At 32.6% G+C, this 20,532-nt stretch overlaps 1 protein-coding gene across 7 annotated transcripts in view; it reads left to right on the top strand.

Moving 5' to 3' along the window:
* Positions 1-15,985, top strand: part of LOC124354137 (tyrosine-protein phosphatase Lar) — a 784,869-nt gene extending 768,884 nt beyond the window's left edge. For all 7 annotated transcript variants that reach the window (XM_046804381.1, XM_046804384.1, XM_046804380.1 and 4 more), the window contains 4 exons: positions 899-1,204; positions 4,071-4,351; positions 5,817-5,952; positions 6,713-15,985. In XM_046804381.1, coding sequence (XP_046660337.1) covers positions 899-1,204; positions 4,071-4,351; positions 5,817-5,952; positions 6,713-6,781 — 792 coding nt within the window. In that variant the 3' untranslated portion in view covers positions 6,782-15,985. The remainder of the gene's footprint in view (positions 1-898; positions 1,205-4,070; positions 4,352-5,816; positions 5,953-6,712) is intronic.
* Positions 15,986-20,532: the final 4,547 nt, after the last annotated feature.

Raw genomic sequence — 20,532 nt, 5'->3', positions numbered from 1 at the left:
TAAGTGTAGGCAATTTGGCACACTTCAAGTTCCTAGCTCATAGATGGTTTCACTTATGAGTATTTAAGTTAAATTTTCTTAATATGTTCACGAAAATTCGCACTGTAGAAAGGCATTTTTTTATAATTTATCAAGTATAAAAAAATGTTCTATTTTATCAAATATTAAACAAATTTGTAACAATAAAATTAATTATCTTATTTAAAAATTAAATGTTAGTTTATTCATAGGACCTTAATAAATTGAAATATATACCAGGAATTGTTCACAGCATACTCAATCATACCCACACATTTGCACCTTGTGCTAAAGTTCTCATAATTCACAGTGGATTCAAGTTTCCAACTGGAACTTGGAGCAGTCTTAATAACTATTAAGACTGCTCCAAACCAACTAACATATTTCATTTTTAAATAAGACAACTATTTTTAATATCACAATTTTTTCAATGTGCAGCAGACAGTATTTTTATTGTAGTTTAATTTTAAACATATCTGTCCATTCTATGTATTTAAATGAATATTAAAAGAAATTTCCTTCACTCACTTATAATTTAAACCTTCTTTGGGTTAGATACCTGAGAGTGTGTTTGAAAGGCATATTTTGTGTGCATTACAACCCATGGAGTATTTTTTATTCAATTTTTAGGATCAGGAAAAGACAGAGTTACATAAATAAATAAAAATAATCTATTAGTGAACAGACACTCTTAATGAAGACAGTAATTCTACAGCAACTATCATCTTCTGTAGTGAAGTAAAACGTATTTTTTAGTCATCCAAATTATAATGATGCCAGCTCTGAACATAACCATGCCCATAATATTTTTGTTTTGTAATAGCAACGTTATTTTGTAAGTATTTGCTGACAGTAACAGCCAGGTTTTTTCTTCCCACAGAAACTATCGAACATCCGGTGCGACTCGAGCCGATTTGTTTCTGCCAGTCTGCCATGTAACAAACACAAGAACCGACTCGTACATATACTGCCAGTGGAGAGCACACGGGTCTGCCTGACACCTCTACGCGGTGTGGATGGTTCAGACTACATTAATGCCAGTCTAATAGACGGCTACAGGCAGCGTGGTGCTTACATTGCCACCCAAGGTCCACTTCAGGATACCACTGAGGATCTCTGGCGCATGCTGTGGGAGCATAACTCCACCATTGTCGTCATGCTGACCAAGCTCAAGGAGATGGGCAGGGTGAGTTGTACACTTACACAAGGATATGAACAAACTTATCACAAATTCTAAATAAAGTTTGGAGAAACCACAATGTTTGTTTAACCAGAATGTGTTATGATAGTAGCTGGGTACTTGTAGTAACTTGTGTAATAGACCAGTACTGTATATTTGTACATTCAGTGTTGCCAATTTTCTACTCAGAACAGAAATGTTCAATCCCTTTTATGTTGCAAGTGTAACAAATGTTGTAAAAAAGTAGTAACTTTTTATAAATTCAAGTTCAGCTGAATTAAGTGTTTGCTGAAAATGGTTTTATTTTTTATCAAATTTAAAAATGTTTACTTGTCTAACACATTTTATACCAGTTTTAGACTTGTCAACAATTCTCTTTTTCTAACATTTCTCTTGTAAACTAAATTAAATGAAACATAACTTTATTTGCTGCAAAATTATGATTATGAAGTCTTCTCATCCACTGAACCTCAAATCTTCCACTTTGTATATTTAGATGTATGAAATGGAGATATAAATATCAACTTGCCACAAAGTCCTATTCAACCCCCTAGCTACGTTATGTGTAAATATTATCATTAGCTCAACTAATAAAATAATGTTCATGAGCATTAATTGTGAACAATAAATTAGTACATACTTATTTGACTTAATTCCAAAAAGTATATAATTTTTGTTAGTTTTTATTTATTTATTGTAGTACTTTTTGACTTTTATTTCCATTCATGGTGGATTAAGATAGTTTTTAGCTGCTTTCAAGTGTATTAAAAATATGGGACTTTCAAGACCAAAGTAAATTGTTAAATATTTCACTGCTCAAAATCTGAATTTGTATTTCTGGAACTTCTCTATGTCAGACAAGATGATTTAACTGTTCTAAAGAGCAAAGATTTTTACAGATCCTTGAGGTTAATGTTAACACATGAAAACTTTTCAGCATGCTGACCTCTCATTACTGTACTCATAAGTATATAGAAGCTACTATCTGCTCCTTATTTGAGTACAAGCACTAATGCAGTTTAGCAGCCTCAATGCAAACCTCAACGTGCGCTCTTGTTGATTGGTGCTTTGCTTTTCCCAAATCAATAACTGCTTACTACAAGACCACATTAATTTCTGTTCTGCAAAAGTTTTTGTGGAACATCAGTTGCAGAGCTGGTTTCACCTTGTGCTGCGCTAGGTTTTACTTATGTGGGTGTATTTATTTACAAAAATGAATCATTATTAATTGTTCTTATTATTATTACAAGGTAGAAGTATGTCAAACCACATGTTGCATAACAGGTTTCGCTGATGTTGCGTACAAAAAGTTCAAGTCAATGGCTTCATATAAACAATAGAAAAGTTCATATGACAGGCGAAAAGGCTTTCTGGTAGACCCAAGCTGTGAAGTAACATTCTCCTGTAATAAAGCTCTAATAAATGCCTGAAAGAGGGTCAGATCCAAGTCATGGTGAAACAACAACAAATTTGTATCTCTAGTGGGTGTATGTCTTTTACTAGTACATTGTATGACACCAGGACAGTTGTCCTCTTCGGAAACCTCTGATGGAGTTTGGTTTAAGCCAGACAGCTGAATGCACACTCTGTGGAGAGGTAGAAGAATCAGCAGAGCACTCTTCTGCTGTTTGTAAAACTGAAAAAGAGTACCTGGGGGCTTTTTTCTTGATCCCAAAGAATATTACAGAACAGAAGCCCAAAAATCGAATTTGTTTTTACAGAAGCCTCAGATTTGAGGGATAAATACAACTAAAAGTAAAAAGGTAAAGGATATCTTATTTTACCAGGCCATATTAGGACTAAGAAATCCTATTTACCTCTTGACCTTGTGGTGTATTGATTACTTATATACACTGTGGAAATAGTCGGGTTAAATAAGTGCTCATGCTTGTACATTAATACCGTAGTTGCGGATGCGTGGTAGGTGGAGAGTCGTTCATGCTAAATTAACACTGGATGTATACTTGCTTAAAAAGGCCAGGGAAGGGGTTAAGAGACTGGAATACGAGGTGGCGTAATATGGACGTTTCTGATTGGTTGGATAGAATCACACAACCACAGCGACTTTATTCTGGACAGATCATACAATATGTGTTACCAACATAATAGCCATCAACACCAATTAAAATTACAATATATTACTTTGACACAAGATCAGTAATTAGTATATAAAATGAAATATAACACAAACCTGGGGACCAATGGCTTTAAGGTGACTTCTGAACCATCACCAATGGCTGGGGAATGGCATCACCAATGCTTGCTTGGACAGGACTGCTCAGTCACAGGTCACCCCTTCTAGCAGCAGCCACGCTCAATGTTACTTGACTCGGTTAACCACCATACCAGCTACACTGTGCCATTGAGAAAAGAAGGGGCAGAAGTCCGACTAATTGCATGGTCCTAGATTCATCCCTTGGATAAAAAAATAACACGTTTCATTTCTAGATATTCTGTGGAGAGACAGATAGACAGACAATGAGATAAAGAGAAATTATTCCAGTTGCCAGACAAAAAGAAGAGAAATTTTGCCAGCCCCCTGAATGATAGGCTTTGTTAATTTCCTGTTACAATTATTTTATACTTATATAATATTAACTTGTAGATTATTTTTTCTTTAAAGGAGCATAAAAAAGGTATCAGTATTATGAGCAATCCAGCAGGTAGGAATTACTGTTGTGTTGAAGCTAGCTGTCATTGTTAAACAATTTTGGGATAGGGAAACAGTAATAACTCTTTTTCTTTTGGTGTTGTCTCAGTTACAGAATGCAGTAGAGGAGTAAAATAAGTCAATACTAAATACATTAAGAAGTTATCTTCATTTTTTTTTTTTGAAAAAAGTTGTATATACTAACAAACGTTTGTCGAACAGGAGAAGTGCCATCAGTACTGGCCTAGTGAGCGGTCAGTGCGCTATCAGTGCTTCGTGGTAGACCCTATAGCAGAGTACAACATGCCGCAGTACATCCTACGTGAGTTCAAGGTGACAGATGCACGGGATGGCAGCTCGCGCACCCTTAGACAGTTTCAGTTCATTGACTGGCCTGAGCAAGGAGTGCCCAAGTCTGGAGACGGCTTCATAGATTTCATTGGCCAAGTCCACAAGACCAAGGAGCAATTCGGGCAAGATGGTCCTATCACTGTACACTGCAGGTAATCATGCCACCCACCATATGTAAATAAATGTTCTCTTGTTTTTTCTGGTTTAATTTTTGTAGTGAAAATAATTTCAGTCAAACTCAGTTACTAGGAAATATTATCTACCTTTAACAATCATCCCTTTACTATTAACTTAGTGGTCATTGAAGTTTATTTTTAATTAACTTTATAGCAGTATTTAAAATTTTAAAACTGTATACATGTTTTTGCATTTACCTTGAAGTGGCTCATAAGTTCATTGTATTCAGTGTACAAATACAGTAATTTAGGTCAATCCCTCCTGTATTTTTCAAAAATTAATTTGAACAACGATGTTTGGTCATTACTCACTAAAAATAAAAACTCAAAAATATTGTTTTATTCTTTTCATATTTTATTAATACAACTAATAGTATTTTACAGTTCTTAAAACAGTTAAAAAAATATTATCTTTATCCCGATTCCTGTGTTATTTGTTACTAACAAGCTCTATTGTGTTACCATTTTAATTTGGGACGTGCAGAGAAAAAATTTCGATACCAAAATTTTGCCTCAATTCTCGATTGTGAATTTTATACCAATTTTTGTTTAAAAACTAACAAAATTTTAAACATAAATAAATAACAACTAAATAATAACTAAATAACTTAGATAGAATAGGAAGATCGGATGTACCTTTACCAGACTTGAAAGATATTTCTCTTCTTTGTTATAGAGACATTAAAAAAAAACTTCTTACAAAAAATTAGAGGAATGACCTTCAAGTCTGGTAAAGGTAATCCTGCTCTACCTATCCTACCTAAATCCCCATGTAAAAACCTGGCATTTTGCCCTATTAATCATAAATATAAACTAAAAATGAAATACACAACATGGTTTTATTTTGTTGAAGTAAATCTGGCCAGTAGGGGCGGCTAGCCAAGCATTTCAAATCATCCTTAGCCATGATAAATAATTTTAAGATATAAACGTTTCTTATAGAGGATATATTTATACAACTTATGGGATAAACAAAAATTAGCGAATGTCTATGTGTTTACTGTTGAGAAAGGAATATCCGTGCATAGACCCATACAGACCTACACCAATACACTCACAGAAAATACAAACTATAAGCTAAAATATATTTTTTTTAATACAGCAATTATTTGATCTATCTATGTTTTTTATAATATAATCAGTGATTTGCATATTGCCGATCAACTGTAGTCCTTAGGTAGTCACAACACACTTATAGTAATGCGTGATTATAAATATATAAAATACAAAGTATGAGAAAAATAAAAATAAAACTAAGGTACTTATTTCATCTATCTATGTTTTGTGTTTAGTATGGCAATTGGCCACACTGGGGTGTTAATAAGCCTTAGTATAATTTAGGAGAGTATGTATAATGAGGGTAGTAGACCAATTGTAAACTGTTAGATTTGTAAGATGTGTGGTGGCTAAGAGAAGGATGACTAGTTGTATTGTGTTACAGTGCGGGGGTTGGTCGCACTGGAGTGTTCATCACTCTCAGTATAGTTCTGGAGAGGATGCAGTATGAGGGAGTAGTAGACTTGTTCCAGACTGTCAGGATTTTGAGAACACAGAGACCTGCGATGGTCCAAACCGAGGTAAAAACTAAAGACCTCCACATTTATTTGTACATCATTTGATGTCCTTATTTTCAAATGTATCTAGAATTTTCATCATTTTGAAGTAAACAATATGATTAATCAATATTTAGGTTTTCATCAGTAATAAATTATAATAGATGAACATGTTGAAAATATTCCTACTTTATTTCAGCTACTGTACCTTGCACACACTTTAAATTGCAAGTGAAATAAATATAAAAACAGACTGCATGAAGTACAAGTGACAGAAGCTAACTGAGTCAATTGTCTGTTATTACTATATAACTTTTCAGAACTGTAGAAATTGTACTTCCAGTTTTGTAAGGGAAGAGATTGAACTTTCTAAGAGAAAAGAACGATTGTAGCACAGTGCGATTGTAGCACTTTTAGAGCTAAAAATCCACTCACTTATGGTTAACCTATATTGAAAACAAATACATACTGCAATCAACGCAGTTTTCATTTCACTAAATTACCATACACATGTGAAAATGCAGAAAATGGCACCAAGGTTACCCGTTTCAGGAACAAAAACTTGAGGTATTCATCTTCAAAACATAACCAATAGATGCAGCACATTTATGCATGCTGAGATAATTTGTGAACAACCCATTTTCAGTATAAAATTATAAAGTTACTGCTTCCAAAGCATTAAGAAGTTTTTTCATGGGCAGATCTTTAAATTTCTGATAAATATACTTTACTCCAATTCAAATACAATACTCATTATACAATTGTAATTTCTCTCTTTTTTCAGGATCAATATCAGTTTTGCTATAGAGCAGCACTGGAGTACTTGGGCTCTTTCGACCATTACACTAACTGACAGCAACCTGGCCTGGAGTATTGTGCTTAAATAGTGTGTGTAGACACTCAGACAGACATATCACTCACTTAGTGTATCACGTAGAGCGTTTGTCTCCCATTGTTGGATCCGGCTTGCGACATTGAACCGTCTCTGTGAGATGGTGTGGGGGGGGGGAATCAACCGAACTGTTTCGCTTCTGTGCATATGTAAACAAATACCTTCAGACTTTCCGATAACAACTAGTGAATACCACTGTAATAGCGCGGATTGAATTTGAAATCCAGATTCTAACCTATCCTCATAGAGCTTTAAAAAAAGTGAAATGATCAAAAGTGTTACATATCTTTTTTTTAAATGTATCGAAATCGGTCCTGTTAATAATTATTGCTATTGTAAAGAAATACTCGAAATATCATTCCAATGATGAGTGACAAATCCTTTTTTTGAGGAATAGATGCATTTTTTAAATAGAAAGGTGTCCATATGATTACAATGAGTTAGTTATAGATATTTGTATGTTTGTCGTTATGTTTTAGAACATAAGTTGTGCTGACTTCATATCAGTGTTTCATTTAGTGTGATGAACTTAGGTTAAGACTTTTTTACCCAAATCACATGAAACGATAAATTAGTTTAGTTTTAAGTTGACGAGAGTTGCTAGCTCTGTGTCATTGCGCACATTACATCGTATAGTAACATACGATTACATCTATCTTTTCCCGTTCTTTTTGGGAGACGTGGTCTAAAATCGTTCATGTTAGTTTATGAAAGAATCGAATTTATTTGTCAAGAAGTATAAAATATACATGACAGTTATCAGTGATATGAAATTACAAAATGTAAGAAGATTTAAAATGTTATATCAAATCCAACATTTAATGTACAGTGTGGTTGTAGATGAATAATGTTATTTTAATATTGTTAATTTTAATTAGTTTTAATACGTTTCATTAAACATTTTGGCAGAGTAAATAGTATTTACAATAGTTTTTATTGTACTATTTAGATTTTATACATGATTTTAAGTTTAATGGCAGACAATTTAGTAAATATTTGCAAAGACAATACCTAATAAGATGTATTTATCATTAAATTTCTTACAAAAAGTCACATAATTAATATTTCAAATGAAATGACAACTAGTACTTGAATTTGTTCTGAGACCTAATTAACAAATTTTGTATCTTCAAAATAATGTTGTTATCTTTAGTTTTGAATGTATTGTTGTATGGTGTGATTAATTATACACAATAATTAAGTACAGCTTAATATTAAATGCTTTATATTCAGATTTTATGAAAGAATCCTGCCAGAATTTGAGTTTTAGTTATTTATTACTGTTAACGTTTTTATATCTAGTCAATAATGGGTGTAACTAAAGGTACCTAATTTTTCAACCATCACTTGTGTATTACAGATAAGGCATTGCAGGACATTGCTGGTTTAATTTATTTTTCAATAAGTTTTCAGGGAATATTCTTTAATGAATATTTTGTTCAATATTTCTGGTGAAATAAATTGATAAAATAATGGAATTTGTCTAATCAAAATTCATTTGTAGGTAGTTTTGTGGACCTATAAGTAATCACTGTCACTTTTATGGTTTAAAAAATTACAATATTTATTATTACCATATTTTAAATCTCAATTATCTATGCTAGAACAAATCAATGATTTTCTCCCTGCACTATGGTACATATGACTTATTGAAGGTGATATCATTGATTGAAATTTGTTGTTTTGTAGATATAGTACTGTACCACTAGTGTTCATTACAAACTGGAGATCTGTTTACAAATAAAATACACCTTCAGTGCAGTGATAATTCTGAAGAGAAATGTCCTTGGTAATTTGATGGTATGTCTGCTGTATCAGATGCTACAATTATGGTTGATATAAAACCCTTTGATGTAGCAATTGACAATCATTTCCATCCTATCATTTCCTGTATTGACTATGGATTGGAATCTGTTCTTTTCGCAATATTGTAGATGTACGGTAGAAACTGGATCCCTATGAATCAAACTACAAGGGGGTACCCAAAAAAAACTAGAATTTCGGTATAATTTCTTTATTTCTCAATATTTTTACATAAAATTTTGATCACCTTCAAAGTATTCACCATTGACCATAGTGCACTTCTCCAAACAATGCTTTCAATTATTCAAAACATTTCGTAAATTCCATAATCGGGATGTGCTTTAGGCCTTCCAGTAATTTTTGTTTTACCTCCTCCACGATATCAAAACGCTTTCATGTCCCTTTTGAGTCTGAAGACAAAAAGAAGTCACATAATGCTAGATCCGGTGAGTAGGGGGGGATTGACAATCAGTGTCATGCCGTTATGGTCAAAAACTGTGACACGGAGAGGGCAGTGTGAGCCGGCACCAAAGATCTGCTCTTTTCTTCTGAATGATCTTCCTCGATCTCTTCAAAACCTCCAGGTATAAATCCTGGTTGACAGTTTGACCCGGTGGAACGAAGTCTGAGTGCACAACACCTCTGCAATCAAAAAAACAAATGAGCATTGTCTTGATTTTTTATTTCACTTGGTGAGCTTTTTTGGGACGAGGAGAACCAGCTGTCTTCCACTGGCTTGATTGCTGCATTGTTTCAGGATCTATCCATAGCACCATAATTCATTACCAGTAATCACCTTGGAAAAAATTATGGGTCCTCTTCAAGCTGATTTTATAGCTGACATGCCTGAAGTCAACACTCCTTGCACTACTATCTGTACTTGCTCGTCTGTGAAATGACGAGGGACGAATTTGGCTGCAACCCTTTTCATGTGCAAATCTTCAGATAAAATCCTCTGAATTGAACTCCATGACACTCCAGGTATCTCACAAAGTTGATCAATGGTTCTGTGACAGTCTTCACAAACAAGGGCATTGATTTTGTTGACGTTTTCGTCAGTTCTTCAATCAATTAATCATCAATCCTTTATTAACATTTTCTTTAAGAAAAGCAATAGAGTCATATTTTTTCACAATATTGTAAATTATAGTACAAATTTAGGACAGAGCAAGTGAACATGCAGTAATTATTTAACAAAAACAAGAAGGAAAGAAAAAAAGATAAAACAAATGATTTATGAAGGTAGTGTTCATGTATTGTTCCTCCAGTCCAAGAACTCCTTCACTGAGTAGAATGAGTGTTGCAGGAGCCAGTTGGTTGTGGCAGTCTTCAGTCTATTCACAGGAAGTCTTTCAAGTGGTCTGGTAGTGAGTTAAATAAAGCTGCACCTTTGTATGCAGGATCTTTCTCATAAAGGCTGAGATGGTGAGGATTCAGGAGGAAGTTATGCCTGTTTCTAGTGTTGTATTGGTGCTGGTCCACTAGTCTTGTTTGGTTTGGAACTGACAGCATACATGATGGTCTCGTGTATATACAATGATGCTACCATCAAGATCTTGTGCTCTCTGAAGGCTTCTTTGTAGCTCTCACGACTGTTCAGTCCGGTGAGGGCCCTAATTGTTCTTTTCTATATGACTAATATTCTTTGTAAGTTCTGGGCCGTTGTTCAACCCCAGGCTACTAAACCATATCTTAAGTACGACTCAAACAGAGCAAAGTAAGCAATCTTTGCCGTTTGGGGATCACTTATTTGTTTCATTCGTTTGATGACATATATACTATGTTGCTGCTTAGTTTTTTTAGTTGATCTATATGGGGTGTCCATGAAAGAGTATTGTCATGGTTGTTCTTAGCTTCAGTAAAAATTAATTGTTGTGTTTTATTTTCATTTAGAGCAAGATCATTCATGCCACAGTATTGTTTTATCATTTCAAAGGCAATAAAACTGAGAATGTCAAGCTGATCTTTGTTTCTGTTGCCAAGAATGAGGGCTGTGTCATCTGCATATAAAACCATTTGACAATAGTTGAGCAGAAAGATAGGGAGGTCATTTGTCAAAAGCATAAAAAGGATTGGTCCAAACACAGAGCCTTGAGGTACGCCTCTTTTAACTTCCAGTGAATTAAATTTGACTTTGAATTTTGTGCTTTTGCTCTTGCAGGTTAGTTCAACCAGTTATTTTCGGCCAGATAAATAACTGTTGAACCATTTAGCCTCTTTGCCTGTTACCCCAATACGTTGTAATTTATTTTATTATGAGACTGCGTCCTAAACAGTCAAAGATCTTGCTTAGATCCAATAGTATAGTTGTAGCAATAGATTCGTTTTCAAGATGGTTTATCACGGCCTCCACAAGTTGAACAATGACTGAGGTGGTTGATCTTCTTTGATCTGGGCCTATAGCTGCTAATTTCTACAGTGCCTCCATTTTTATAATTTGGATACACTTTTGATGTTTTAAGGCCTGTTGGGAATATGCTCTGTACTAAAGATTTGTTTATTATGTCTACTATGGGTTCAATCAGTTCTGCTTTACAGAATTTAATAAGTTTGGCTGAAACTTCCTCTGTCACCTGCTTATGTTTTGGGTTTAAGTGAATCAATGATAGTATTTACTTCGTTTTGGTCAGTTTTTATTAGTTTTAGTTTGTTAATCACTGTCTCTAGTTTATGATATTTTGATGTTGAAGGCTGTCCAGATCGGGGTTGGTTTTCAATTGACATTTCTCCATTTTTTAAACGAGTAAGCCACTTCTTGTAAACTTGGGTTTTACTTAAGGCTGCTTCCCCAAAAGCAGTGTTGAACATTACAATAGTCTCTGCGGCGGATTTCCCTAGCAGGAAACAAAATTTCAGAGCAGCGCGTTTCTCTTGAGAATCCGCCATCATGTTTTTGTCAAAATGAGAAAAGTTATTTTACTGAAACAATTTTCACAGGCGGACCGATCCACTCACAGTGACACACCTGCACATACTGACTCAAGATGTGTGATCTTGATGTATGGCCGGCCTAACAAAGGCTTCCCCATTCTCACTGCTCAACACAGCCCAAATTCCCATTACTTTTGGGTCCCCCCTCGTAGTTTATTTGACAGTGATTATATACATGTATATTGAAGATGCCATTATTATAATTTTGTACATGAGTTAATTATAAAAAATATTCAATTCATTAACATCACCATAAAAATGCTCACTTTTTAAATGTTGAAGGTAGTATGCAAACATAAAAATTACATTATTTGAATAATTATTACAATTATAAGCATTTAAAATTTTGTTTATTTGTGTTTACATGTTTAATGTGTTTATTCTGTAATGTTTTTCTGAAGGATCTTTTGTTTAGAAATAAGTAGTAACCTGTTCAGTGCTATGAAAGAACTTTTCAGCCCCTAAAGCTATCAATCATAAAACATAAAGCTGTTAGTTTTTTAATTAAATCTTATAGCTGTAGGACTGAAATGAAATAATAACTCATTTTTAAATCTACCTGAATTTGAATGGAGTTTGAGCTTACCTGTAAAATTTGGTAACAAAGTTTGTTTTAGTTTTTTGCAAATAATATGTGATGTGCATTCATCATATGCATTATTGTTGTTTCAGTCTGTGATATTTTTATTTAAAATTTTTGTAAATGTGTCATTAAAACTTTAAAACTATTATTTACATGTATTTAACTGTAAACTATATCTTTATAGATACAGAAAACGGGTTCTAGTCGTTATTTATTTCTGTACTTGAATCCCGTTAAAACCATAAAAAAAATAACAAATTACTAGAAAAGATATATCAAATTACATATTAAAATTCAATCATTATAATTTATGTATCCACTACAATGTCAAAATTGTGACTCTCTAAACTGATAGTAGGTTCCTTTCCATTTTTCAAAACTGGAAATAAACTTTCCTTAAAATATACATGGGGATATAGCAGCATCTCGAGTAATTTTCAGTTTACATATAAGCAATATTTCTTGCAGATAATGGCACTGCTTTCTGTAGAACAAATCCTTGGACATTGGTTTACTAACATTCTATACCAAATGGCTTGAGAGCAAAACCTAGAGTTGAGTGACGTGAATAAGGTAAACACTTTCCTCTCCTCCAAGTTACCATGGTCAGAATCCTCCTCATTCATGCACTACTGCAGGCCGTCTCTTATCAATCTCCTTACGATTCTGAACTCTCAAAAAGAATTTTGGATGACATTCTCTAGCTCAAAATAAGTATAAATAATTATAACTGTAACCAAATCACTAGGTTTGTAACCATTTTTTGTATGTTTGTGTGTGTGTGTGTGTGTCTGCGCGCGCGTGCGTGCGCGTGCATGTAGCTGTTCAGAGTCCCTAATTCTTAAATTTATAAGTTACGTCCTTGTAAATTTGCGTTTTATTGTTTGTGTTATTATGACTTGACTTACATTGTGAACTTAACATGTTATGAATGAACTTTTATTACAAACAATGAAAACTTTTATACTGTTTAACCCTGGATCTGGCTGTTGAATTTCCTGTAATGTCAGACACTATTTTGCTAGTTGTGTACGTTCTTTTGACCTATGTAGAATTTTTACTATTGAAGTAACATACATACTATTATATACATTCTTTTTCAGTACATTGCAGAAACATTTATATGCAGTTGTATCTGTATTTGTATTTCAATTTAGTATTTGTTCTGCATTATAAATGAAAAAAATAAAAGTAAACAAAACAAACTCCAAAGTTATATCTTATAAAAAAATAAAAACAACTTTTTTATTATTTTCCAAAATTTAGAAATTTTCCCCAAAAGAGTTTGTATGCAAAATATAAAAATTGTATAACTATATTTTCTTAAAGAAAAATACTACAATTTTGCATGTTTACCTAAAACTACATATTCATATTCAAACATTTTTAGACATTTTCAATATGCTTATTATATTTTGAAACTTTCACTATTATATACTAGTTGATAGCAAATTTCACGGTGAAAAGTTTGATGTCACTTGATACAATCATAGCTCACTCATAAAATAAAAATAATAAAATACTACGGACTAGTCAAAACTAATAGTTTGACATTACAGAAATGCTGCAAATCGTGTGTGCAATGAATATCTTTCTTCAGACCAAAGAGTAATAAACAGATGAGGATGAAATTCTGAATGCAGTGAAATCTTTTTCCTGAACAAAATTTCCTGCGTCAAAAGTAAAAGACAAAATTCCGTTATTTTACTTTCTATCAAAAGTGGTCAAGCATAAACAACAAGTTTTTGTATTGCAACTTTATACTTTTGCTGCGTACTTTTACACATTATTATTCAATAAACAATACATCACATTAAACAGTGAAACATCCAAATTATACTGATATACAATTTGTCCTAATTAAATCTAATTTTGTATAGCAAAAGTTTGATTAGATAGAAGACTATAAAACAACTAGTGACTAGTTGTTTGACATGGCAGAAACATTTTTAAGTGACTAGTCTGTAGTCATTTGATATATCCATGGTTAAATATGATATCAAAAGTGGCATATTAAAAAATATAATCATAAAAAAATAGTATGAAATTAGTGTTTTATTTTTTTATGATTAATTAAAGGTAAGATTTATTTTACACTTAATAGAATAAAATATTTTTCCCTGGTTATTTCTCATTTAATCCTAACAAATTAGTTATGAATTTATTTATATTTTTTTACTTTTCTTATATTTGTTGAAACCTTTCACTTATTATTGTAAAACTTAAAATGGCAGTTTGAATTAGACCTTTTGAAACAAATAAAAAAAAGAATTTTTTATTATAGCCCTGATAGGTTCTAATAAGTAACTCATCTTCATGCAAAATTACAATTGTGTTATATAAATAGTTTAAGAATTATACATTTCAAAGTAAACAAAAATTTAATCAAAAATGCTTTTGTTTTTATAGTATTATAAATTTTATTACTTTGTATTTTTATTTTTACACTATTATTGCTTTTTATGGATTAATAAAGGACAAACAAGGAATAACAAATACATTTTCAATAATACAGATTTTATCTGATTTTTTCCAATTGTTTTCACAATATGTTGACAAAGTTGTCTTAAAGTGGCTTGAAAAATCATTTGGCATGGCACTGAAAGGTGAAGTGTTAAAAATTTAACTACAATGATGTGATATATTTAAGATTGAATTTGATTGTGGTCTGAGAACGGCTGAACACATCACCCCTTATTTCGTGAACAGGATGATAAATTAACATCTGTATTAGTTGTAATCTATTCAAAGATAAAGGGTTTCAGAAAATGTTTAATCTAAATTGTTATAAATTACTAATTGATTATTATTAAACAAAAGTTTCTTCTACTATGTTATAAAGAACATAGTAGAATTTAATTTTCTAATCTTAATTGTATGGTTGCCCTTTCAAGAAAAATACTTATGATTTAGGCTTTAATAAAAATTTCTAAATTTAAACTCATGCAAATAAATGAACCAAGCATGCGATGTACAGTGTTAGATTTGAATTAACATAGAATTTTATTCGTACAAATTTCTATAATACTATTAATATTGGTGTGGCAAAAATTAAGTCGGTTCTTATGGGTTAATTCTTTGTATAAATTAAACTTATTACAACCCTGATATTGCTTCACAATAAGTGTCATCTACATGAGCGACTGCCCATGCTAAAATAATTGGTTACAGCAATGTGAGAGTTTTTGTAATGGTCCTAGGGTAAGGTGGATATAACCAATGAAATCTTCTCGCTAAAATATGAAATTACTAATTTTTATTTGATTTTTAAATATTGAACAACCTTGAGAATGTACAATTTGTACAAAGAGCATTTATTTGTATTAAGAAAACTGCATAATGTTAACCATGTAGAATTAAGATCAAATAATTAATATAAAAATAATTGATAATAAATAATATAATATAATATAATAAAATAATAACAAATAAATTGAATTATTTTACTGTTCCTTAGTTAGTAGTCATTAAATTTACTCACTGCCTTACTATAAACTGGTTAATACACAGGGTTATCTGTAATGCACCATAAATGTTTTGTTAGTACAATTTTAAAACAAAAAAGTTATTTCAATGGTAAATATAATATAAGGTGACCACAACTCCCAAACTTAAGGTGTTAATTTGAATTTTGATGTGATCAAGAACGTCTTTTAACTAAGTGGACTCCTGATATTATTTTAGTTGTAAACTAACCTCATTAATTGTATAAGTTTAAGTTTAAGATTTACACAGATTTATTTTGTATTGTTTTAGTTTAAGGTATAATTTTAGGAAAAAATGTGAATACTTGACTGGCCGTCTGATAATGTAAAACAACTGGAAAATATATTGAAGTTGGTTTTGTACACGTTTGTTTAATTGACTTTCTCATCTATCTATAAACGCATTTTAAAATATTGTTCCTTATGTATCAAGAAATTTAAAGAAGTTATTTAAATATATTTAAGTAAATTTTATACATATAAAATACTTCTGCACCTTACAGATGTTTCTTATATATGGAATCCACACATTATTTGTTTACTATTTAATGTTTACGCACAGTTTAATTTTAAACTCAATTTTTTGTATTAAAAAAATTGGAACAAAAGCCAATACAACCGATAAATTCTGCTAATAATTTCTTTATGTTAATTTCTGGATAGTTATATGAACTGAACTGGTTTAAACATCTGAAGTTAATCAATCATTTGTTTAACACTTCTATTGAACAATTAAAGTAAAAAAATTCAAGTTTTTCCCCAAATACATTAATACCATTTTGCTTTTCTGATTTTAGTCACAGTTTTATTTCTGTTTATTTGTTAATTAAGATCAACCTGATTAGTTTACATTGGTTTTAAGGATTTAATAGAGAATTAATACAAAATAAAAGGTTACAGTGTTATTGAACTTTTCTACCTATATTGATTTGTTTAACTTTTCAATATTTAGTTGATGGTGTCAAACATACATAAATTGCCAATGTGTACCAGTTATCCACCCTGGAGAATGTTTTTTTTTTCTCATTTAAGCCTCAGCGTCAGCTATGCCGGCTTCAAAGTGCACTTGTTTTTTTTTTTAAATTTTTTTATTATTATTTATTATATTATTACACTTTTGGACCTCCCCGGGATTTGAACCCATGATCTCTCGGTTAGAGAGCCGAGACTATAACCATTAGTCTACGGAAGAGGACCTGGATAATGTTATTCAATATGTTTCAAACCAGCTGACATACTGGTAAAACATAGCACTGTTTATAAATTACTATTATTGTGTGTCTTGTTGAAAAAGTTTTACAAAAGTCTATAACAACTATTGTTATAATATGTATGCATAACAACGACTGAATTATTTTAAAAGTATTTTTATTTGTATGTAGGTAATATAAATAGTTTTTGGAAACAGTGTTTTTAACGTTCTATATTTTAATATATAACAAACTATTAAATTTTAAAATCAACAGACACTCACTTGAAACTTTTTTTGTGGGGGTGATCCTACACAATCAGTATTGAAAAATACACCTTGTAGTGTTTAAAGGGTTCAAAAATACACCTTGTAGTGTTTAAAGGGTTCAAAAATACACCTTGTAGTGTTTAAAGGGTTCAAAAATATAAATTGAGACAATAAAAGCTATATTCTTTCTTTCTTCTTTTTTTTAAAAAAAAAAGGAGAAGCCCTTTAAGACGAACAAACTGTCCAGACCAGCCCTGCCTACCTGCCTATTTCAATGGTATAACAAATGTATACTTAGAAGAGAGTAGTGTAATGAGGTTTATGCCACCATCATACAGTATTGTAAAGATGTGAACTCACTGTATGATGGCTTACCACCAGTTTCAAGGGGGAGGTCTCCAAGATAGGTTTCACCAGACACAGATAGTAGAGCAGTCTTCGAACACAGTGCAGCTAATGACCTGGACAGTCTGTGGATGTATTTAAACAAAGCACAACTCAGTTTGTCTTCCAATATCCGAGTCTTGTGTTGTGGAACAGTTAATTCACAATGACATGAAAGAACAATAGGAGACAATGAATTTACAAGTGGAAGAGGCCTTAATACATTAATAACCAAATCACATCACAAAAATATGATCTTGCATTGTCTGCTGCTAATGTACATCTTATGCTATAATGATATAATCCTGGAATGCTGGGATAGCCTAGAGTTGTTGCTTGATTGTACAATTCATATGACTTGTAGATCCAATGAGAAGTGAACAAAAGGATCCTCTGAATTTAGGCGCACAACCGATTTGACCTGACTAGTGTCATAAATATAACTAATATTTATATTATATATGTTATATTAGGAGAGAAAGGATCCTATTAAAATAAATGTAGTGTTTTGTGTGTATATATATATAATACACAGGCTCTCTTGAACTCGCATAGAAGTTTATCAAAAACACTTCAAACTTACTTAACAACCAACTTAATAGACGGGGGTCGGGATTTTCTGGACATTTTCCATTGTTCAGTGATACAATACAATCAGTAACACCATGGTTGAAGATCTGCAATCTGATCTAGAACTGACCAGTGACCATAGGCCAATAGTAAAAGGCGATCCTCACGGCAGAAACAAGATGGCGGCAAAAAAGGGCCAGGAATGGGAGTTTGTCTTTTTTATTATTGATTCATTCTAGATGAACTTCTTAAAAACATACTGACTCATCCACATTGGTTTATTACAAATCTCTAATCTGTTTGTTACTGTAGGTTTTATTGTTAGTTAATGTTTCAGAATTGGCAACCAAAGTTGCCTACTGATGGTGAACTATTTGGTGGTTTGTCAATTTAATGAATGAAGCCTCAGATAATTTCATTTTGAAATAACGAGGTCCCCGATGTAATAATCAGCTTTATCCTAATTCGTACCATGGTGTTCGGACCAACAATGATGTGCAGTTTTTTTACTTTTCTTTTAGCTTTTTCCTCATATATTTCTTTGTGTTAATTTATCTTCACGTTTAATGGTATTTATGTCTCGCCTATGTATTCCCTATTACAACTGCATTTTATACTATAAACACAGTTTTTAGAATCCCGTGTGCCATTTTTGTTTTGTTTTTACAGGACTTTGTGTAAGTGTGTTTTACATAGTTCTAATGTTCTAATCTTCGGTTTTAACTCAGCCAAACAGGTTTTTTGCTCAAATTTCTCAATAAATATATTGGTGAAAATAGGGGATTGTGGATAACCCATTGCCATGCATTTATCGTAACGGTAAATTTTACCATCTAACTCAAAATAATTGCATTGAAAGCATAATTATGACAGCTCCATAATTACTAGCAAGTTTAATCCTTTCATTTAATGTTTTGATCTTCTTTGAGATGTGATTCAATTATTTCGAGTTTCTGAAACTGGTACATTTTGTGAATAGACTTACTAGTTTGTCAGTTTTAGCCTAGATTTTTTTTTTTAAAGGAGGCCGATCCCCTTTCAAGCCTTATTCTGTCCGTCCTCATGGGCCACTGGCCTGTGCAAGGATCTTATCAAACAGAATAAGGGGGAGAGTCGATACAGTACAAGGTCAATGGTACTGATAAAAAGTGCAATGGTCACAGACAGGATTTGAACCTGCGTTATCTCTAACTCAGACCCAAAGTCCAACGACTTAGACCGCTCGGCCATCGGCACTCCCAAACCAAAACAGCTACAATAGATAATAGATAGCCTGAAGGATCTATAATCAAGGGTTTCAGTCAACTTAAATGATTTCGACTTTTCTACATAATTTCTAGAATTTTTGATAAAAGAGACAGTTTTTCCTGACAATGGTATTAAATTTTTTTTAAATTAGACAGTTCCCTGCAAGGTGAATCACGAGAACCGATTATAGGCCGGAGATGGATGCTAGGTTTCTGGATTTTGGGAAGGCCTTAGTATGGGGGATTTTAGAATGGTGAGAAATTAATTTAGATCATTCAATTTTCACTGAACGATGCAAATGTTCGGAAAATCCTGTTTCCTTCACAGTCCTTCCATTGTCAAAAACAAACTTAAAACAAAGAAGAAGGGGATCCTCAATGTTTATCTATTTAGTATTGGAAAGAGGAAATACATACAATGGTACTTGGAGTTGCCATGTGCATCATACTGTCAATGCCAGGTACAACCTTGGTGATTCGAACTAGAGGCCAGAAAGACAGGAGTAGTGTCTTGCTGCACTAGCACTAGATGTCTTCCTTCAGCTTTTGTTTGGGGGAAGATCACTTCATTCACTGTTGAAGTGTGTAGGTACGTATACGAACGTTTCCAGAAGTACTAGTAGAGAGCCGATCAGATGAATTCATCTATAACAAGTGTGAGGTAATTCTTCACGCTCTTTATGGCAGTTTCTCAGATGCCAACTTGATGAGTAGCAAAAGGCAAGCTAAAGTGAAACAATATAATTTTTAATTGTGAAGTTCTCAGCTTCAGATAGGTCAGATGAATGGAGGATTTGAGAAGAGTATACTAGGTCTCCCGCGATGACACAGTCCATGAAGAGATCAGTGAAGAAGCTACACCTAGAGACGAAGCTGGTAAAGAGCAGCGATGGACGTATCAGCTCACTGAACTATCACAATTTCAATATGGACTGCCCTTAAGGCAAGAGAAATATGCATATAGGTTTTGATGTGTCCAATGGTATAGAGAGTTTGGACCTTTATAGAGAAACGACCACAATAGTCCATATCAGTAGCTAAGAAGACTCGGTTTAAGGTGACACAACTTTGGTTTATGAGAGAGAATTGATGTCGAGGTTTTTCCTAGTGTAAGTTAGGCGTTAGAAAATGTGAAATCGCATTATATGAAACTGCATCGAAGAGGGTCCACTTATGCGGATCTGCCAATTGAGATACAGAGAAAAGTTAAACCGGATGACTCAGGCAATGAAGTTCAAGCTATCAAGCAG

The sequence above is a fragment of the Homalodisca vitripennis genome, chromosome 2 (assembly GCF_021130785.1).
Source record: "Homalodisca vitripennis isolate AUS2020 chromosome 2, UT_GWSS_2.1, whole genome shotgun sequence".
In the NCBI taxonomy this organism is placed as follows: Eukaryota; Metazoa; Arthropoda; class Insecta; order Hemiptera; family Cicadellidae; genus Homalodisca; species Homalodisca vitripennis.
This window is presented reverse-complemented; position numbering and strand designations above follow the sequence as displayed.